This window comes from Lolium rigidum, chromosome 5 (assembly GCF_022539505.1).
Source record: "Lolium rigidum isolate FL_2022 chromosome 5, APGP_CSIRO_Lrig_0.1, whole genome shotgun sequence".
NCBI classification, from domain to species: Eukaryota; Viridiplantae; Streptophyta; class Magnoliopsida; order Poales; family Poaceae; genus Lolium; species Lolium rigidum.
Window position 1 is genome coordinate 30165884 of NC_061512.1, and position 23069 is coordinate 30188952.

The 23069-nt window shown below is 47.4% G+C and overlaps 1 protein-coding gene across 1 annotated transcript; it reads right to left on the bottom strand.

Moving 5' to 3' along the window:
* Positions 1 to 599: 599 nt before the first annotated feature.
* LOC124654446 (eukaryotic peptide chain release factor GTP-binding subunit ERF3A-like) lies at positions 600 to 19121 on the bottom strand. Its single transcript, XM_047193443.1, has 16 exons — positions 19067 to 19121; positions 18902 to 18955; positions 18707 to 18781; positions 18436 to 18547; positions 18281 to 18326; positions 18135 to 18206; positions 17863 to 17925; positions 17614 to 17768; positions 17438 to 17502; positions 16981 to 17131; positions 16714 to 16828; positions 16483 to 16618; positions 2453 to 2517; positions 1708 to 1893; positions 1537 to 1609; positions 600 to 982 (listed from the first exon to the last, which is right to left on the bottom strand). Exons 3-16 carry the CDS (start codon positions 18756 to 18758, stop codon positions 927 to 929), a joined length of 1347 nt encoding a protein of 448 aa, XP_047049399.1. The 5' UTR covers positions 18759 to 18781; positions 18902 to 18955; positions 19067 to 19121; the 3' UTR covers positions 600 to 926.
* Positions 19122 to 23069: the final 3948 nt, after the last annotated feature.

The window sequence follows — 23069 nt, forward strand, 5'->3', positions numbered from 1 at the left end:
AAGTTTAAATTTTGGCGTGTATTTACAAAAAAAACACTGAAAATATTTTTACATTTTTCCATGATTTTTAAAATACACTCGGCAAAATAGTTTCAAATTTTGTCGTGTATACACTAAATACACTCAGCAAACTGGTTTGCCATGTGGACCCTGTTTGTGCTGTGTGCCCATCAAGTTGTTTTTTTTTTGCTGAATGAAGGGGAAAACACTCGGTAAACCAAACAAAATACACTCGGTAAACCCTATTTGCAGACAGTTTTTTGCCAATTGTAGCACTCGGTAGAGTTCTATTTCCCTGTAGTGGAGTGCCAAGGCAGGAGTAATCGATTAGTAGAACAGCAGATAGAAAATTAAGACTTTCCTTTGTGTAGGCCCTAGTTATGTTAGGTGTGTATGAGAATAGTAGGTTGGAAAATGTGCAAGTATGAGTGTAGTTGTATCGTTTCAGGTTTCAGGTTTCAGTTCCGTTCATCCATCAGTCCTAGCTCTTTCTTTACTTTTTTGCCAAAAGGAAAAACAACTATTTCTTCCACACCCTCACATTGTTGTATCTGCAAACAACAAAAACAAAACATATGCCAACTGCACGGGTATGTATGTTTGCAGTATTTAGCACTTTATGATCTTAGATTTTGAATTTGTACTCATACATGTGGCAAAACTGTAACAACTAGCCCAATATCAGTTAGTCAGCATGCAAAGTTATTCTAGGGGCACTTAGGATTTTTATCAGACAACCCATACAACAATAAGTTGGAAAGGTGAAAGCTGAAAAGAACTGGAAGTCTGGAATGCAGTTTCTCACTAGCTTATTTCCAGTCTTGTTTCTCTAGGAAGTTCGAGTTAGAGCGGTTTCTGCACAATCCATAGCCGGAAAGAACTGGGCTGAAGTGTCTATCCCTCATTCTATCAAAATTGTCTTAAGCTTAAAACCTTGCAGAGGAAGGAACATCAACAACCTTCCCTACAGCAACTGTCTTTCCTGCAATAACACATGTAAAGGGAATTTTTTAAGATTTAACACCACACACTTGTTTCCAGAGGTTGTTGTTTTTTAATGATTTAACACAAGACACTTGTATTAGCATGCAAAGATAAAGAAGTGATGGATAAAAGGACATAGATAACTAGAAAATGAGTCAAAGAAAAAAATCAAAGTCGGAAGATTCTAAATAAATACAAAAACTGATGGTGGTTGTCTATTAGAGCATAGGTCACTGGTTAGGGGCAGGCGGTAGGCTTAATTGATTCTGATTCTCTATACTTTTTCATATATCTTATCTTGCATAGAAACATGTATATTGGGACCTTATTCTCAACATTGGGGAAAGGGGGGGGGGGATGAACTACTAAAATGTTCATAATAGTAAGCTACGTGGTATAGTAGTGCCATCGATTATGAAGAAATGTTTCTTTTTAAAAATGATTATGAAGAGATGTTAAAAGGTGAATCAATAGAAGTTTAAAAATACAAAGACTCTGTTGTGTTCACCCTAGAAGGTAAAAGAAAATATGTTCTGAAGCTTGTATACTTGCCTTCTGTCCGTAGAGTAAATCTTCCAAGCTGAGGGTAATCAGAGAACTTCTCTATGCATATCAAATTATTCACCTAATTGCATGACACAATACAGTTAGTTCTACAAGCAATGAAAAGGTCTGTTGTACTAATGAGTTTCATGCTGTACTAATGAGTTTCCAGATTATTACCCGAATGCGACAAACTACAACTGCATCATTCTTCACAAAAATAAGCTTCCCTTTTGGCTTCTTTTTCTTTGGATAAGGTTCTTTCATTTTTTTCATGTTAATTTCCTCTATGAGATCAACAATTTCACACTCCTCAACAACAGAGTGGATATGTAAAACTGACTTGTAGCCAGCAGAGAGCACAGCCTAGCATATTGCAAACATAGAATGCTAATTAGTTAAAACAATCAACATACGGAAGAGAAACACCAATATTCGTAATTGTGTAGCAGTAATAGTCATATACTTGGAGTGATGGAAATTTGTGATCACCCATATAAAGAAATCAAATATACAAAAAAGAATTAAAACTATGCTCGATGTAGCATTCTAGCTATTGGATATTGCAAGAAAATCCGCAAATATATACAGAAGTTGCTACTAGAATGAGCTTACGAAATATGGCAGAAGCTAAGTACTGAACAGTGAATGTCAATCCAATTATCACTTAAACTAAACGCTTTCACATTCAAGCAATAATGCATATATTTGTATCCCCATAAGCATAACCGGTGTACTCTTTTTTTCGATAAAGGGACCACCAGTGTACTCTTATCAGCAAATTGAAATCCAACAAGAGTAAGATGTACATCCATGTAATACAGATTATGAAATATAAGCATGCATGACAGAAGAAAATATGCTCATATGAAAAGTAATCTCCTACAACTTATTTATGTAAGTGAAAGTATCAAGCAACACTTACATTATCGAGCAACTCTAGAATATGCAGTTTAGCATTAAATTCAGCGAAAGCACCAACAGGATTAGCTGCACGTGTAAGCATTATCAAAAATGAGTTGTAGGCAAACCACAAGTACGCAAGTAACACTACAGGAATCGCGGTAGATGCCGACGGCATTCGACCCTCGGCGTAGCACGCGCTTGCCCTCGGCGTACGATACGCCGACGGGCCCCCTCGGCGTAGCTCCTCGGGGAAGATAGGCCTCGGCAGAGCACACGCGGCCCTCGGCGTAGAGGCCGCCGTCGGCGTAGCCGCAGAGGGCCGACGGCTGGAACCGCTCGTCGGCGTCGCAACCCTCGGCGTAGCACGGTGACCGGCGCCGTCCGGCTAACGTCCGTTTGGGCTACGCCGAGCGTCGCCCGTCGGCGTATGGAGGCACGTGGCGCCTCCTGGCCGCTTCTACGCAGACGCTACGCCGAGCGTCGCCCCGTCGACGTACGGAGGCACGTGGCGCCTCCTGGCCGCGTCTACGCAGACGCTACGCCGAGCGTGGCCCCGTCGGCGTATAGAGGCACGTGGCGCCTCCTGGCCGCTTCTACGCAGACGGTACGCCGAGGGGGAGGCCCTCGGCACATCAGGCGACGTGGCAACCGCTGGGAGCTCCCCGTTCATACGCCGAGGGGGAGGCCCTCGGCATAGCCCTGACCATTTGGTCCATGTCGAGGCTATGCCGAGGGTTAGGCCGTCGGCGTAGCGTCGACCCAGATTTCACAAAATTGCCAAATTGACAGATTTCACAGTTTTTCACAGATTTCACAGATTTCACAGTTTTCACAGCACATATATTGCATAATTCACAGGACTTTGCACATAGACATCACATGATGTTCAAATAGCTACAAATCATGGTCTCATAACATAGCTCCGGATACATAGTATCGTGTCGATAAGATACATGCATGGGACAACTAGAGGAGCTCGTCGCCGCTAGACACCGGCCCGGGCCGATTCCTTCCGGTAGAAGCTGCGGAAGAACCACCGGGAGAAGGACCGGGAGAAGTACCGGGAGAAGTACCGGGTGTAGCACCGGGAGAAGGACCACCATGATGAACCGGTGTCATGTCCCTCCCACCACCCTGGTTTCCGGAACATCCCGTTCCCTACACACATGTTCCCGAGATGTTAGCAATTTGCGAGGCAAAGGAAAGCCGTAGTATTCGGTTTGGCGAAGAACTTACCGTTGTTCTCCCATAGTACTCCGCAGCGAAATTTTCCTTCGATGGCATGTTTGGCGCCAGCCCCGGAAAGGGAGGCATCGGCCCTAAATCCGCTGTCTGTCCAGTTTGATTGGCCACAAACGACGCCTGCAAGATAGTTTACATGTCAGTCTTTGCAGAAATGAAGCATCAAACTAGGGGAAAGTGGGACTTGTCATCATTTGCGAAAACAAAGGTTGGAACTTACATGTATATATGCCATGTACTCCATGAACTGCTGCTGGTGCTGGTTGAAGGCCACCTGATATTCTTGATGAGCGGCCACGTAGGCCGCCTCGAAGTTAGGCTACAATTTCACAAATTCATGTCTCGTTAGCACTTAGCAATGTATGAACGAAAGTCGGAAAGAGGATGGAAATGAGGGAAACTTACGTCGTATGCGGGTTGCCGAGCCCGGCGACGAGGCGGGAGAGGGGGGCTGTCCTTGGTGAGTCCCGCCTTGAGACGCGTGAAGGTCGTTGTGAGGGTATGCTTGACGGCCTTGTTCAGCATGGCGAGACGGCCATGCGGCAACCCTCCGGACGACAGGACCAACGACTCCTCGTCGACCTCCGCGCTCATGGGGTCATCCACCTCCGGGTGACGATGCCTCACCATCTCGCAGTAGTTCTCGACGTCCTCGGCGTAGGTGCCGAAGTACTCAGGGAGCGAGGGCTGAGGCTGCGAGAGATCGGGCTTCTTAAGCCGCATCTTGTTGTATATCTCGAGGTCAGACATCTCCTCCTCGGGTCCTAACGCGGCCCTCTGCATCGCGAAAGGAAATGTTGTGAGTACCAACTTTGAACCTGAAGGAAAATAAAATGTATACATACCGTCTTCCCCTTGTAGCGCTCGTAGCTGAGGTTTCCCCCACGGTGTGTGCCACCGTCGCCTCGGTTCTCCGCGTTCCGCCTCGCCACGGCTGCAAAGTCCTCGTCCATCTTGAGCCACCTCGTCCTAACCATCTCCTCCCATGCCTCGGCATGCGGCTCGGCCCAATCGGGGATAACCTGAAAATGCAATACTCAACTCAATCTAATGCAATCGCAACTTAGTAGCAATGTAGAATCTCATTGACATTTTACTCACCGACATGTAGTCCTCCACCGTCATCTCGTACTCGGCCTTAGCATTCTTACCGACAATGTCCGGCTTATGGACCCTCTCGCCTCTCTCGCCTGAAGTGACTGGCGGACGTGATCCTTTGGTTGTACCACACCTGCGGTGTCAACCTCTCACAAGTCGCCCGCAAAGTCCTGTTCGCGGCCGTCTCCTCAACCTCGGGCGCCACACGATAAAAACACTTCAATCATGCAAAAAACAATTGTGAGATTCATGAGTTAGAACATTGGGGTCATCAAATATGAATGAAGCTCGAGAAAATATGTCTTACCCAAAACTTTCTCATCACGGCCTCAGCAGCCGTCGGGAAGCCTACGCCAGGGGCACTCTCGTAGTTCGTCCAAGTAGTGGCTAGCTTCTTCTCGCCAGCTGGGACAAGTGCCGAGGGATAGTACTTGCCCGGCCAGAACTTCCTAAGCAAAGCTCCAATCATGCTCGCTAGGCAGGCGCCCCTTGACCCCCGGAGGAAATATCCAATTGCTGCACATGAAAATCAAACATTAGCACATGAAAATCAAACATTAGTACATGAAAATCGAAATTGCCAAATTAGTACACTTACTCAGGGCCAGCAGGAATTATAAGGGTCTTCGCCTCATGGGTCTTAGGCTCCTTCCTCTCGTCGGGGACTCTCGCTTCCCCACGAATCTTCAGTGCCTTCGGCCGCCCATCCTCCTCCGGAGTCTCAAACCCGCGGCTAGAGTCCTCCTCGGCTCTAGACTCCGTCTCCGCCTCCTCTCTAGACGTCCCCTCCAAAAAGAACCCGGAAGCAACGTCGCCCGAAGCCGAGGGTGGTGGCTCAAAGTCCGGTCCTCCCCAGCCCACCTCCACCTCCACCTCCACCTCCACCTCCTCCCAAGCCACCTCCAGCCTCCACCACCTCGTCCCCGTCCTCGTCCTCGTCCTCGTCCCTCCTCCTCCTACCGCAAAGTCCTCGTAACGCGGATTGCGACGCGGTTCCCTCTCACTCCTTCTAACATTGTTCTTGCGTTGTTGCATCTTCTTAAGCAAGCTCGACGAGTCCTCCTTGCCGCCGCTCATATTGTTCAATCACCCGCATTGAGAAAGAGAAAACAATTAAGAAGCATGTTGAAAAATATATAAATAGTAAGCATAAAGACACTAAACAATTAAGAAGCATGTTCAAAAATATATAAATACTAAGCATAAAGATACTAAACAATAAAGAAGCATGTTGAAAAAAATATAAATACTAAGCATAAAGATACTAAACAAATAAGAAGCATGTTGAAATATAAACACATAAAAGACCCTCACCAGCCGTCATCAATCTCATCGTCAATCTCATTTTGTTTCTCCTTGCCACTATCACTATCACTATCTTTTGAGTAGTAAATTGGATTTTGATAGACGGGTGGAGGCTCATCATCGCTATCATCTTCCACTTGTAACTTCTCGAGCATATCTATGTCCTTTAGATCCACCACCGACTCACCACGAGTTTCTCGCATCGTTCTCGAGGTCCTCTTCAAGAACACATTCTAACTCAAAGTGCCCGAAGTCCTCTTCCTCTTGATAGAAAATTCCCTCATATGTTACAGGGTCAATGTTGTTGTAATCGTCCTCGGAGGGAATCGGTAGGTTACCATGTGGCGATACCTGGAACACGACTTCCCAGCCGTTGAGGGCCGCTTTCTGGCATGGGTACGGCAAATAATAAACTTGCTTGGCTTGGTGAGCAACAATATAGACATCGGCTCCGGTATAGGTGGTGGAAGGCTTAACTTCAACTAACCCAATGGACTTGGTAATTCTCTGTCCACCTCTTGGGTCGAACCAATGACACTTGAACACAACGAGATTGAGTTGTTTGTTTGTACGATTGAAGGTCAGCTCGTATACATTCTCTAACCTCCCGTAGTAATCAAAGGTATCGGATCCTTTAGTGAAGACACCAGTATTTATCGTTTTTGGATTCGCCCGGCCCTTCCGGTGTGTCTCGTATGGAATCGAAACCCATTCACGTCATACTTCTCATACTTCATGACGTCACGGTTACAACCTTGGGAAACACATCTCAACTCATCTCGTCATCTCAACGTTTGCATCAGCTCCCTACAATCACGGTTCAAATTTGTTGTGTGCATTAGTTACGTGGAATAACAGGGACAAGTCACATATTGGTAGGTAAGAGGGACAGCTTAGACATTACTTTTTTCATGAACCAAGACACAAAGTTTATTTTTACTTCGGGAGCACCCTCTTTCAGTAGAGTCTCCAACTCCGCGCCCGTGGGATCGCGCGGAAGCCACCACTTGTTCATCCGTGAATTCGCTGAAAGGATACAATAAGCATTAGACCGAGTTGAGTGTAGGTGATCGAAACTAGATACAATAAGCATTACACCATGTTACCTAATGAAATCGTGACCGCCATCGTCGTCGTCCCCCCCCCACCACTTCCTTCATGTTCATAAGCACATAGAGCATTATGCAATCCTTCTCTTCCCTCTCCAATCTATATTTTTGTCCTTTACCAGCCTTGCCACCGGGACATTGGAATAGTTGAAGCTTGGGGTCATTCATGGGCACGTCGACATTGTAACGAGAGACCGGGTTATGCGAGTGAGAACTTCATCAGGATAGTACGTTGTTGCGGCATCCGCCATCTCCCGAAGGCACGTTGCCTCAGCTATGCATGCTTCAATCTTGGCTTTGTTTCCAGTTATCTTCCGAATATACTTGAACTCTCTCTCAATACAAAACTGCCACCGAAACTGCACTGGGCCACCCAATAGTGCCTCGTTTGCGAGGTGCACAATGAGATGTGCCATCGGAGTAAAGAAGCCTGGCGGAAAGATCATCTCCAAATTGCATAACAACTCCGGCACTTGAACTTGCAGCTTCTCAATAACCTTAGGACATATCTGCTTAGCACAGAGCGTGCGGAAGAAATGGCTCAACTCCGCGAGCACTCGCCATATTTTCTCGGGGAGATACCCTCGAAGCATCACCGGCATCAGCCGCTCAATCCATATATGATAGTCATGACTCTTGAGCCCGGTGACTTTTCCCGTCGAAAGATTGACTCCCTTGCTCATATTCGAACAATAACCATCAGGGAACATCACAACGTATTTTAGCCACTTGAATGCCTCCTTCTTTTGGATGGAATCAAGGCAGAAGTCGGCGTGCGGCTTGAACCAATTCTTTCGACGGCTAGTAGGACGTTGCATGTGTAATTTCTTCCTATCACAGAGCTTCTCAACATCGACTCTAGCCTTGACATTATCCTGACTCGGACCGGAGCAGAGCATGGAGAACGTACCCAACTACGGATCCGCCGACTGTCCCGTAAATGCCGCAAGCGTTACGGTTGAAAATATGCCTACCACTAATGCATATTTATCCGCGTAACGCTTGAGGACGGGAAGTGACACCTAGGTTACGCAACTTGACTTGGAAAATGAATCTAGTGACATAAATAAAATGCGGAGAAGAAGTTCGAAATTTTGCTCACCCTCGGCTGTAGAGGAAGTAGTGGAACAACCGAGTGTCGATGTCGGCGACCGTCGAGAAGCGCGTCAAGATCCGGGATCGTCACACCGGGAGGCTCACGACGAGGCGGTCACGGCATAGCCTATTACAAATACATATTATTAGAAGAAATTCACATTTGCATTTCTATTTCGATTATTAAACATATCATTTCAATTTCAACTACACATTTCTATTTCCAACTAACTAACAACTAACTAACTAATTAACAAGTGCTACTAAATAACTAAATAACTAACAATTTATCCTAACTAACTAACAATTTACTCTAACTAAATTCATACCATCAATTTGGAGCTCTCATGGAGCCGGCCGGTGAGGGGAGGAGAGGGCCGGGGCGGCGCGGGAGGAGATGGCCGGGTCGGCGTGGCGGGCTGCGGGAGGAGATGGCCGGGGCGACGCGGTGGGCTGCGGGAGGAGAGGCCGGGGCGGCGCGGTGGCGAAGGGTGGAGAGGCGCGGGGCGACGGGTGGTGGCTGGGGGACGGGGCGGCTGCTCGGGGGGCGTGGGGGGAGGCGGGCGGCGACTCGAGAGGCGCGGGGAAGGCAGGCGGCGGCGGATGGCGGCGGGCGACGGCGGGTGGCGCGGGCGTGGGCAACGACGGGTGGCGGCGGCGCGAGTGGGCTGCGGCTCGGGTCGGGTTGGGGACCGGGGACCGGGGCTCGGGTTGGGGACCGGGGACAGGGCGCGTGCGTGGCCGTTTTTAGGGTTAGGTGTCTATGCCGAGGGCCGGCCATACGCCGACGGCTACCCTCGGCATAGACCACTTTTTCTTTTTTTTCTTTTTTCCTTTTTTTGTTTTTTTCTTTCATTGTTTTTATGAATATAATATACAAATATATATACTAACAATAGGTATATATTATAATAATAATATCTATAATAATAATACATCTAGCTAAGGCGCGTGGGTCTATGCCGAGGGGCAGATCTACCCCTTTGACCGGTCTCCGATGACAGCTAACCTCTGGTATTTTGCAGTGGTTACTAGGACACATAAAATGACGCCACGCGGCTCCGCTCGATTTTTTGGCTCCGTTTACTTTGCCGAGTCGTGCAAAACGGGGCCGCGGGACATGCGGTATGGCCGTACCGGGCGCGCGCGTGCACCCGTCCGCCAACGCGCGAAACGGAAAACATTTAGCACATAAAATGACGCGTCCTAGACCTAAAAACATTTTTCCCTCCATTTATTGAGCGAAGGAAAGTGTGGCCCCGGTTCAAATCCGGACGGTTTCCGGCGGATTCGGCGGGGCACCGCGGAAGCGGGTGGGATTCCCGGATGGCTTCCGCGCGCATATGGCATGTGATAGGTGGTGCGTAGGAGGTATCCTACCGCCGCGCGGAGGTCCCGCGCGATATTGAAATGCGCGCCATGTAGTCGCTTCACAAAAAAAGCCCTTCCAGGCACCCCGAAAATGGAAAAACCGTCGCCCGTGGTTCGGATTGGAAATCCGCGACCGGGGCCTTGCTTCCCATCCTAAGGCCCACGCACGTGCCAAATATGGCCTCGTTCCGACAAACTATGTGGTGAAACGGGCCGTTTCCTACTCATTTCCCCTAAAAGCCATAGAACTCCGGACGAGATAGCCCTGTTCGTGAAGGGTTCTCCAAGATAATTGCCGTATCCCGGTTCCGTCTTTTGCAGTGGTTACTAGGACACATAAAATGACGCCACGCGGCTCCGCTCGATTTTTTGGCTCCGTTTGCTTTGCCAACTGCGCAAAACGGGGCCGCCGGGACATGCGGTATGGCCGTACCGGGCGCGCGCGTGCACCCGTCCGCCAACGCGCGAAACGGAAAACATTTAGCACATAAAATGACGCGTCCTAGACCTAAAAACATTTTTCCCTCCATTTATTGAGCGAAGGAAAGTGTGGCCCCAGTTCAAATCCGGTCAGTTTCCAGCGGATTCGGCGGGGCACCGCAGGAAGCGGGTGGGATTCCCAGATGGCTTCCACGCGCATATGGCATGTGATAGGTGGTGCGTATGAGGTATCCTACCACCGCGCGGAGGTCCCGCGCGATACTGAAATGCGCGCCATGTAGCTGCTTCACAAAAAAAAGCCCTTCCGGCACCCCGAAAATGGAAAAACCGTCGCCCGTGGTTCGGATTGGAAATCTGCGACCGGGGCCTTGCTTCCCATCCTAAGGCCCACGCACGTGCCAAATATGGCCTCGTTCCGACAAACTATGTGGTGAAACGGGCCGTTTCCTACTCATTTCCCCTAAAAGCCATAGAACTCCGGACGAGATAGCCCTGTTCGTGAAGGGCTCTCCAAGATAATTGCCGTATCCCGGTTCCGTCTTTTGCAGGTGGTTACTAGGACACATAAAATGACGCCACGCGGCTCCGCTCGATTTTTGGCTCCGTTTGCTTTGCCAACTGCGCAAAACGGGGCCGCCGGGACATGCGGTATGGCCGTACGGGCGCGCGCGTGCACCCGTCCGCCAACGCGCGAAACGGAAAACATTTAGCACATAAAATGACGCGTCCTAGACCTAAAAACATTTTTCCCTCCATTTATTGAGCGAAGGAAAGTGTGGCCCCAGTTCAAATCCGGTCAGTTTCCAGCGGATTCGGCGGGCACCGCAGGAAGCGGGTGGGATTCCCAGATGGCTTCCGCGCGCATATGGCATGTGATAGGTGGTGCGTAGGAGGTATCCTACCGCCGCGTGGAGGTCCCGCGCTATACTGAAATGCGCGCCATGTAGCTGCTTCACAAAAAAAGCCCTTCCGGCACCCCGAAAATGGAAAAACCGTCGCCCGTGGTTCGGATTGGAAATCCGCGACCGGGGCCTTGCTTCCCATCCTAAGGCCCACGCACGTGCCAAATATGGCCTCGTTCCGACAAACTATGTGGTGAAACGGGCCGTTTCCTACTCATTTCCCCTAAAAGCCATAGAACTCCGGACGAGATAGCCTCGTTCGTGAATGGTTCTCCAAGATAATTGCCGTATCCCAGTTCCGTCTTTTGCGGTGGTTACTAGGACACATAAAATGACGCCACGCGGCTCCGCTCGATTTTTGGCTCCGTTTGCTTTGCCAACTGCGCAAAACGGGGCCGCCGGGACATGCGGTATGGCCGTACCGGGCGCGCGCGTGCACCCGTCCGCCAACGCGCGAAACGGAAAACATTTAGCACATAAAATGACGCGTCCTAGACCTAAAAACATTTTTCCCTCCATTTATTGAGCGAAGGAAAGTGTGGCCCCGGTTCAAATCCGGTCGGTTTCCGGCGGATTCGGCGGGAGCACCGCGAGAAGCGGGTGGGATTCCCGGATGGCTTCCGCGCGCATATGGCATGTGATAGGTGGTGCGTAGGAGGTATCCTACCGCCGCGCGGAGGTCCCGCGCGATACTGAAATGCGCGCCATGTAGCTGCTTCACAAAAAAAGCCCTTCCGGCACCCCGAAAATGGAAAAACCGTCGCCCGTGGTTCGGATTGGAAATCCGCGACCGGGGCCTTGCTTCCCATCCTAAGGCCCACGCACGTGCCAAATATGGCCTCGTTCCGACAAACTATGTGGTGAAACGGGCCGTTTCCTACTCATTTCCCCTAAAAGCCATAGAACTCCGGACGAGATAGCCACTGTTCGTGAAGGGTTCTCCAAGATAATTGCCGTATCCCAGTTCCGTCTTTTGCGAGTGGTTACTAGGACACATAAAATGACGCCACGCGGCTCCGCTCGATTTTTGGCTCCGTTTGCTTTGCCAACCGCGCAAAACGGGGCCGCCGGGACATGCGGTATGACCGTACCGGGCGCGCGTATGCACCCGTCTGCCAACGCGCGAAACGGAAAACATTTAGCACATAAAATGACGTGTCCTAGACCTAAAAACATTTTTCCCTCCATTTATTGAGCGAAGGAAAGTGTGGCCCCAGTTCAAATCCGGTCGGTTTCCGGCGGATTCGGCGGGGCACCGCAGAAGCGGGTGGGATTCCCGGATGGCTTCCGCGCGCATATGGCATGTGATAGGTGGTGCGTAGGAGGTATCCTACCGCCGCGCGGAGGTCCCGCGCGATACTGAAATGCGCGCCATGTAGCCGCTTCACAAAAAAAGCCCTTCCAGGCACCCCGAAAATGGAAAAACCGTCGCCCGTGGTTCGGATTGGAAATCCGCGACCGGGGCCTTGCTTCCCATCCTAAGGCCCACGCACGTGCCAAATATGGCCTCGTTCCGACAAACTATGTGGTGAAACGGGCCGTTTCCTACTCATTTCCCCTAAAAGCCATAGAACTCCGGACGAGATAGCACTGTTCGTGAAGGGTTCTCCAAGATAATTGCCGTATCCCAGTTCCGTCTTTTGCAGTGGTTACTAGGACACATAAAATGACGCCACGCGGCTCCGCTCGATTTTTGGCTCCGTTTGCTTTGCCAAGCTGCGCAAAACGGGGCCGCCGGGACATGCGGTATGGCCGTACCGGGCGCGCGCGTGCACCCGTCCGCCAACGCGCGAAACGGAAAACATTTAGCACATAAAATGACGCGTCCTAGACCTAAAAACATTTTTCCCTCCATTTATTGAGCGAAGGAAAGTGTGGCCCCGGTTCAAATCCGGTCGGTTCCGGCGGATTCGGCGGGGCACCGCAGAAGCGGGTGGGATTCCCGGATGGCTTCCGCGCGCATATGGCATGTGATAGGTGGTGCGTAGGAGGTATCCTACCGCCGCGCGGAGGTCCCGCGCGATACTGAAATGCGCGCCATGTAGGCTGCTTCACAAAAAAAAGCCCTTCCAGGCACCCGAAAATGGAAAAACCATCGCCGTGGTTCGGATTGGAAATCCGCGACCGGGGCCTTGCTTCCCATCCTAAGGCCCACGCACGTGCCAAATATGGCCTCGTTCCGACAAACTATGTGGTGAAACGGGCCGTTTCCTACTCATTTCCCCTAAAAGCCATAGAACTCCGGACGAGATAGCCCCGTTCGTGAAGGGTTCTCCAAGATAATTGCCGTATCCCAGTTCCGTCTTTTGCGGTGGTTACTAGGACACATAAAATGACGCCACGCGGCTCCGCTCGATTTTTGGCTCCGTTTGCTTTGCCAACTGCGCAAAACGGGGCCGCCGGGACATGCGGTATGGCCGTACCGGGCGTGCGCGTGCACCCGTCCGCCAACGCGCGAAACGGAAAACATTTAGCACATAAAATGACGCGTCCTAGACCTAAAAACATTTTTCCCTCCATTTATTGAGCGAAGGAAAGTGTGGCCCCGAGTTCAAATCCGGTCGGTTTCCAGCGGATTCGGCGGGGCACCGCAGGAAGCGGGTGGGATTCCCAGATGGCTACCGCGCGCATATGGCATGTGATAGGTGGTGCGTAGGAGGTATCCTATCGCCGCGCGGAGGTCCCGCGCGATACTGAAATGCGCGCCATGTAGCCGCTTCACAAAAAAAAGCCCTTCCGGCACCCCGAAAATGGAAAAACCGTCGCCGTGGTTCGGATTGGAAATCCGCGACCGGGGCCTTGCTTCCCATCCTAAGGCCCACGCACGTGCCAAATATGGCCTCGTTCCGACAAACTATGTGGTGAAACGGGCCGTTTCCTACTCATTTCCCCTAAAAGCCATAGAACTCCGGACGAGATAGCCCCGTTCGTGAAGGGTTCTCCAAGATAATTGCCGTATCCCGGTTCCGTCTTTTGCGGTGGTTACTAGGACACATAAAATGACGCCACGCGGCTCCGCTCGATTTTTTGGCTCCGTTTGCTTTGCCAACTGCGCAAAACGGGGCCGCCGGGACATGCGGTATGGCCGTACCGGGCGCGCGCGTGCACCCGTGAGCCAACGCGCGAAACGGAAAATATTTATCACATAAAATGACGTGTCACACTTGTACATATATGTTAGGGGCAGATGCAAGTTTTCCAACAATTCTGACGCTCCGGTGATCTATATCTTGGGAAACCCTAGGGCGGGGACCCCGTAGATCTACCCTCCGTGCGAGAGTTTACCAATGTAATTTTTTACTTGTTTTGGTTTATTTAGGACATATGTACATGGAAACCATAGGTTGGGCATACTTCACCATAAAATAGGCTCCATTTGAGCCGTGGCGAGAGTTTCCACATACAGATCCTGGATTTTACCAAGTGTTAGCCCATGTATGCGGAAATCGTCAACAACGGGTACATCCAAGGTTAGCCAAACCTTACATCACACTTGTACACATATGTTATGGGCATATGCAAGTTTTCCAGCGATTCCGACGATCCGATGGTCTGTATCTTGAAAAAACCCTAGGGCGGGGACCCCGCAGATCTACCCCTATAGCTTTCTCCGTGCGAGGGTTTACCAATGGATTTTTTTATTTGCTTTGCTTTGTTTAGGACATATGCACATGGAAACCATAGGTTTGGAATGAAATAGGCCCCGGATGAGCCGTAGCGATAGTTTCCACATACAAATCCTGGATTTTACCAAGTGTCGGCCCATGTATGCGGAAATCGTCAACGCCGGGTACATGCAAGGTTAGACAAACCTTACATCACACTTGTACACATATGTTAGGGACAAATGCAAGTTTTCAAGCGATTCCGACGCTCCGGTGATCCGTATCTTGGGAAACCCTAGGGCGGGGACCCTGCAGATCTACCCCTATAGCTTTCTCCGTGCGAGGGTTTACCAATGGATTTTTTTATTTGCTTTGCTTTGTTTAGGACATATGCACATGGAAACCATAGGTTTGGAATGAAATAGGCCCCGGATGAGCCGTAGCAGGAGTTCCACATACAAATCCTGGATTTTACCAAGTGTCGGCCCATGTATGCGGAAATCATCAACGCGGGGTACATGCAAGGTTAGACAAACCTTACATCACACTTGTACACATATGTTAGGGACAAATGCAAGTTTTCAAGCGATTCCGACGCTCCGGTGATCCGTATCTTGGGAAACCCTAGGGCGGGGACCCTGCGGATCTACCCCTATAGCTTTCTCCGTGCGAGGGTTCACCAATGGATTTTTTTATTTGCTTTGCTTTGTTTAGGACATATGCACATGCAAACCATAGGTTTGGAATGAAATAGGCCCCGGATGAGCCGTAGCAGGAGTTTCCACATACAAATCCTGGATTTTACCAAGTGTCGGCCCATGTATGCGGAAATCGTCAACGCGGGGTACATGCAAGGTTAGACAAACCTTACATCACACTTGTACACATATGTTAGGGACAAATGCAAGTTTTCAAGCGATTCCGACGCTCCGGTGATCCGTATCTTGGGAAACCCTAGGCCGGGGACATTGCGGATCTACCCCTATAGCTTTTTTCGTGCGAGGGTTCACCAATGGATTTTTTAATTTCTTTGCTTTGTTTAGGACATATGCACATGGAAACCATAGGTTTGGAATGAAATAGGCCCCGGATGAGCCGTAGCAGGAGTTTCCGGCGATTCGGACGCTCCGGTGGTTTGTATCTAGGGAAACCCTAGGGGGCGGGGACCTCGCAAATCTACCCCTAGGGTTAGGGTTAGGGTTAGAGTTAGGGTTAGCAATGGACTTTTTTCCTTTGTTTTAGGACATATGTACATCGATAGCGAGATGTTGGGCCCTACTGGATCCCGTCGACCCGTCTACGAAGAGCGTCACTCGTGGGATCTACATAAGCCATCTACCATTTTTTTCTTTAAAAAAGTAACTATTTTTACATAATTCATACTAGTACATAAATAAAACAAACATAATATAAAGTTAATGACCAAAAAGAAAAAAAGAAAAAAAAATGTATGCCGAGGGTGGCCGTCGGCATAGGTGGGTGATGCCCTATGCCGAGGGTGGCCCTCGGCGCCTCGGCCGACGCCGTGACCGGGCCGTCACGGCCGGAGCGGGACCGGAGCAGATGCCTTTAGTACGCCGACGGCCTTTAGTACGCCGAGGGTGGCCGTCGGCGTATCCGTCTCTACGTCGAGGGTATGTCTACGCCGAGGGGCTCTTTGGGCCGCTGCCCTGGACCGGACGTACGCCGACGGCCCCGACATTTGGCCGTCGGCGTACGCCACGGCCGTCGGCGCATCGCGCCATTCCTGTAGTGTAAAGAAACCACAAGTACAAGTAAAGAAACCTCCACAAATCTTTTAACTTTTTTTTAATACAGGCACCTGGATCATGATCATGACAACCTAATACTATATTAACATTTTTGGAAGAATGCACTTACTGATGCTGGAAAGTACAAAACCACCCATAATATCCTCCTCTTCAATTCCATTTAGTTTGACACAAACATTCTCACCAGGTCCAGCACGCCGTACTTTCCTCTCATCCAAGGTTATACCAATGACTTTTACGTTGGACTACTCGAACAAGAGACATTACACCCAAACTGAATTGCATAGTCCCAAGTAGAACAGGCAGACATAGATTGTTACATTGAGATAAAATAAAATACCTTGTTCGGCATAACCAACAAATTGTCACCCTCTGTGATAGTCCCAGACTCTAATTTTCCTATTAAAACAGTGCCAACAGTGCCATGATCTTTATATTTACCAATTATCAGCATCCTACATTGTTAAAATTGTCACCATCAATATATTGATAATAATCAAAACTTAAATATTGGAGATGAAGTCATGCCCAAAGCATCATATATATTTTTCAGCACATGGCTCATACAATAATAAGAGTGTACGAAGCAGGAGCATAGCCTTCAAACCTTACTGAACTTTTGTGGTCACACAAAGGAACTTCGATATGGTCCAAAACATCAAAAAGGCACGGAGCATCCCACCAGCTACAAATGCTTTTATCCATCTTGGTCTTCATATTGGTTCCACAAAGACCAGATATTGGTAAGAACTGGACGTCTGATAACAAAACCAATGAAATAGTAAGAAATCGCATCTGGTTGGCTATACATCACCACAGTACGTTACCTAACCAAGATATACACAAGAACAATATAACCTCTTATAACTCAACAAAATCCTATTGCCACACTGTGTGAAGCACAAGGCAGGTGTCAACTTAGGATCGATGGCCAAGAAAGTGACTTGAAAAAACCATCAACACATGAACACATGGATGTTGAAGGCACAGTTTACTAACACAAAGCAGCACAGGAAGCAATTGCACATATCCAGCTTGTAACTGTGTCAAAAGCAGAATAATACCTTTATTAACATTGTATCCTGAAGATTTGAAAAAAGGAACCATTTTCCCTTCAATTTCATCATACCTAAAACAAATAATAAAACTAATTATTTTGCTCCACTTTATGTACCTGCTGTAATATTTGGATCTTTCAATTCAGAAAATGTAATACCAAGGTATGTCCCACCGGCCATACCTTTCTTTAGACCATTGTACTGTAGGTTCATCCATCTTGTTGATGACAACAATCAACTTAGAAACACCTAGAGTTTTTGCAAGCAGTACATGTTCACGTGTTTGCCCTCCACTTTCATAACCAGCTTCAAATTCACCTTTTCGAGCAGATATGACCTGAAAAGAAAAGAAAAGGAAAAAGGAAAATATTCACTATGGGTGAAACGGCCAAAGAAAATGAAAATAGCGATGCCCATGCCCCTGTTGTTACCAGAACACCAATGTCAGCTTGAGATGCACCAGCTATCATATTTGGTATATAACATTTATGGCCCTGCAAATTCAGATCACCATGGTAAACAAAAAGTGTACAAGAAACAAGAATACAGCTATTGTAAGTAAACAAATACTGTACATTAAACAAGAATTCGGTTCATCAGCTATTGCAAGCTAGAAGAGACCAGTTACACAAAATAGTGTGGTGCATGGAAGAAGAAAAAAAGCTAACAAGTATCAATGTTACATGTGAAAGAGAAGTAGTACCGGTGCATCCAAAATAGTGAATCTTGTATTTTCAGTCTCAAAGTGGGCTCTACCAACTTCGACGGTCTTCCCCTGCAAGAACAAGTGTCAAAACTACATACAGAGTTTTCTGGCCAAGCATGCAGCCGTATGAAAGAGATAGGTACCTTAAGTCGCTCTTCCTCATTTGTATCCATAATATAAGCCATATACCTGCAATTAAGTATTCAGAAGATTATTACAGAATAAAAGACTAGTTCCACCATATTGTATTTTGGGGCGAAGGAAGTAGCTTAGCCTGGCAAAGATATAGTGTACTAACCAGCTTTCTCGTCTTTTTTTCTTTGCTTCTTCTTCATAATTCTTAATGGTCTGTTTATCAACTTGACCACTCAACAACAATATTTGGCCTCCAGCAGTTGATTTTCCAGCATCTGGATCGAACAAAATTAAAACCTCAGTACATTCATTAAGAAATCAGCAACACTGATACTAGAGAAGACCACTCACCGGTACTGTTCCTATTTATACTATAAGAGAAAAGTGAGTAAAAAGGGAGTATCCCATAAGCAGTAGTAAGAAGGCTAACTTACCAACATGGCCGATGAGAACCAGATTCAAGTGGCGTTTTGTTTCGTCTTCCATTTGACCATCCTCATTGGCAGCAGCTGGATTGATGATACACATTACACAACACACAAGTCAGAGTTGCTGGAACTCGCGCGCGGAAATACATTAGAGCGGCCAGGGCCAATACTAACGATCTGAACAAAGTGATGATACCGTACCGTTTGTGTGGTTCAACTCCAAGGACTCAAGTGATGATTGAATGCCATTGCCACCTGACAGTTCCAGTTGCAGGTTAGAACTTTGCTAAATCCTTTCCATGGCAGCGGCTACCAACATGAGCGTTGCTAAATCCGAGTAAAACGGAGTCGAGCCAGGACTAGGACCTTGCGCGGCGTGGAGAGCAGCAGCACGCGAGGACTCAGCGCCGTAGCAATGGGAGGGCTCCGCGCCGTCGTCCACCATCCCGTGAGCCAGCAGGAGAGCACTGCGTCTAGCTAGGGTTTCTGTGTTCGTGGACATGCAAGATTGTCTTCGCTTTTATACTTGTTCTGTAGGATGGCAAACGGGGCGGCCACGTCTTCTCTCTTCAGCCCAGTTTTTTTTTCTTTTCGAGGCGAGTTTTATTTTATTTTTAACGAGTGTGAAATTAACCTGCAGTACACGGGGGTTCTCTGTTGGTAATTACTATTACTAGTATTATTACTTGATTTCATAATTTTAGTTTGCTAATACTCCCTTCGATTCAAATAATAAGACGCCTTTTTTACGTGTTTTTTGTTTAACTAAAAATTACTTTAAATATATAAAAATTGTTTGTATGAAACTAGCATCATTAGAAGATGTTTTTTAATACGAATCCAACGATACTAATTGCATATAATATAATTAAGATTTTTTTGCTTAATTTTTATGGTCAAAGTTCATCTTAAAATACGAGTGCGCCTTATTTCTTGAGACGGATATAGTAATTGCTAAAAAAAAGACTTATTATGGAACGGATAGTACATGTAGGGATGCAGGTGGATGCCTGCCAGCCTAAAAAATCTGTCCGCCTCATCAGTTCGTTAATGATTATTTCTCATGTAATTAAAAAATGTATTCCTTGCACCAAACCAGGCGGACTGTTCGTCGAGTCCATTGGACCGTCCACCTGCATCGCTAAGTACATGCGTAGCAAACTTAGCTTCGGACAAGGGCTGAACCACTGATAGCTTCAGGCGAGAATGGAGAAAGAGTGTGAGCCGCGCAATGGAGCTCCTCTAGCGAGAAGAGTGTTGGAACACGCCGGAGATCCTCTGTTTTGCAGCGGCAGCGAAGACGGAGACATGAAGCAAGGGTGTGTTTGGTAGTCTGGGTGTCCCTCGGCTCGCATCGGCCTAGGAATTTTCGGTCACCATCAGCACAAACTTTCTTATGCCGATGGTTTTGCTGTGCCGACGGCCTTCTTCGCGGCATGCCTTGTTCGAGGCATGTGCCGATGGTCTCGATAAAAAGCCATCGGCATAGCATTTAGCCGTCGGCGCTTAACTTGTTCCCGAGGTGCCTTGGTCTACCGGGAGATTCGCGGGATCATATCAAAATGTCCTCGTTGATTGGACGGGAGGCATGTCGTCATGTGTAGTATGGAGAAGAAATATTGTATCAAGAGAATAGAGGGCCACATGTGAAAGAAAAAGTTTCTAGTGAAAATGAATGCATGGTTGATACTCTTTTCGAAAAAACAATGAGGGTAGTACATTACTAGAGACAAGAATTGCGTGTCACGCAAAGAAGTCGGCATCGAGCATGTGCGTGCATTTTTGTGACGCAGCAGCAAAGCTAGGCCTGGATCACCCTGGAGCACGTACGTGTAGTGTTAGCACTAAAAAAAACAAATACGTAGGTGTTGTGTTGGTTCTGTTTGACTTGTGCTATAGCTACAAAATGAAGGTCTGTGATGGCGGACCAGATCGAGCACTCTACTGTTGTCTAACGGCTGGGTTTTACCCCATACCCGTTGGTGTCGGCAATGTCGGGCATTCTCATCAATGGTGGTGAACGTCTCTAGGTGCTACTCGAAAGCTCATTTTGTGCGGATATGATTTTGATAGCATGGCGATGTCCAAATTGAGGCCATCCAGAAGCAACCGATTCAGGATCAAGACCACTCCTTGGAGGCAAAACTTATTGCTCAATATGAGGAAAACATGACAAAGCTCACAGAATTTTATAGGCAACGAGCAAAGAAAAATTGGGCTGTGCACGGAGACAGAAACACCTCTTATTTTCACACTGCCGCCCTCAAGCGTCGACGCAGAAACCGCATCGTTTCAATTAAGGATGCGCATGGCAACAACCTATTTGACCCAGATGACATTGCTCAGGAATTTGTTCGTTACTTTAAAACAATTTTTCACTCGTCGTGTCCTAACAATGGCAGGCCATTTTTGAGCACTTCTTGTCCATGTGATACAGAGGATTTCACCAATTCTATTCCAGACAAGCAGGAGACAAGCAGGAGATTTGGGAGATCCTCAAAGCAATGAAGAAACATGCATCTCCAGGCCCTGATGGGTTCAATGTCGCCTTCTACACCTCAACTTGGAGCTGGATTGGAGATGACGTGACCAACATGGTAAGAAACTTCTACATCACAGGTATCCTCCCTCCTCGCCTCAACGACACAAACATTGCTCTTATTCCAAAAAAGTTGGTATGTCATCTGCCTTCTGATTTTAGACCAATTAGTCTCTGTAATGTCATCTATAAAATAATTGCTAAGTCCTTGGCTAATAGATTGAAGAAACAGTTGCCTGATTATATTCATCATTCTCAGCAAGCCTTCATAGAAGGAAGACGCATTAATAACAATATCATTGTAGCCCAAGAAATTGCTCACTCGTTCTCTCTTTCTTCTTGGGATGGGCTTGATTTCATGCTCAAAATTGATTTAGCTAAAGCTTTTGACAGAATTGAGTGGCATTTCATAGCATCGGCTCTTGAACGTAAAGGGCTTCATGCCCATTTCATAAATCTTTTCCATGCTTGCATATCTTCGTCGACTTTCTCAGTTATTATTAATGGACAATCTTTTGCTCGCTTTAAAAGTAGCGGAGGCATTAGACAAGGATGTCCCTTGTCTCCGTCGCTTTTTGTCTTTGCAGTGAACGAGCTTTCTTTGGCACTACAAGATGCACTTCACGCCAATCACCTATCAGGTATCTCTCTTGGACCGAACTGCTCCAATACATTCTTTGATGTTCGCAGATGATCTGCTAGTCTGTGGCAAAGCTAACATGCAGGAAGCATCTACCATATCTCACATTTTAAATCAATTATGCCAACACTCAGGGCAGGTTCCGAACTGGTCAAAATCTGGAATAATGTTTAGTAAAAAGGTTGGCTTGCAGGTTAAGTAGGATATCAAGCGAACCTTTCCAATCCCAGATATTGATACTAACACGATTCATTTGGGACATCCGCTCATTCTTCCTGCAAAAGACAGATCAGTAGCCTATAATTTTGTTTATGACAAATTTAAATCGAAGTTGAGTGCTTATAAAGCCAACAAGCTCTCGCATGCTGCAAGACTAACGTTTATTAAATCTATCTTTTCGTCTATACCCGTCTACTATATGTCCAATATTCTCTTTTCAAAAAAGTTTCTAACAAAGCTCACATCTATTATTAGAAACTTTTGGTGGACAGGAGTCAAGGAAGAACCGACTACTAAAAGTCTTTGTCTAAGAGCATGGGCTGACATTTGCATAGAAAAAAAGATTGGTGGTCTAGGTGTTAGAAACTTGTAGGCTATTAATCAAGGACTAATTCTTTCGGCGGCCTGGAGGTTAGCGAAAGAACCCCATAATCATCTTGCCCTCATCCTCAAATCAAAATACCACAGCGACACATCCATTTGGAGGGCAAAACAAAACATACCAAAATCTGCCTTCTGGACAGCAATTCTTAAGGTAAGACCTCTTTTAGTTTCAGCCTCTTTTTACCAAATAGTCGATGGCAGTAGCTCCATTTGGAGTTCCCCATGGTTTTCTCAATGGCAAAGTATTTATGACAATTTGATTATCCAAGAACCTCCTTTTGCTTACCCGGATGTTGTTAAGGACCTTTGGGTCCCCAGCCAGAAAACTTGGAATGTTCAACTTGTCAATTCTTTGTTCACTCCACAAACTGCTAATGCTATTCTGCAAACTGCTATTATTAATGCTCCTGGGCAGGATGTTCTTGTTTGGAAGCTAACCCCTGCAGGTGATTGTTCTTCGAAAAGTGCCTACAAACACTGCTTCAATAATCTTGTGTTGCCTACAAACCAACGACCAAAAGTTGTGCCTCCACATATTGTTGATCTTCTTAATCAGGTATGGCAAGAAAAACACATGGTGCCAAGGG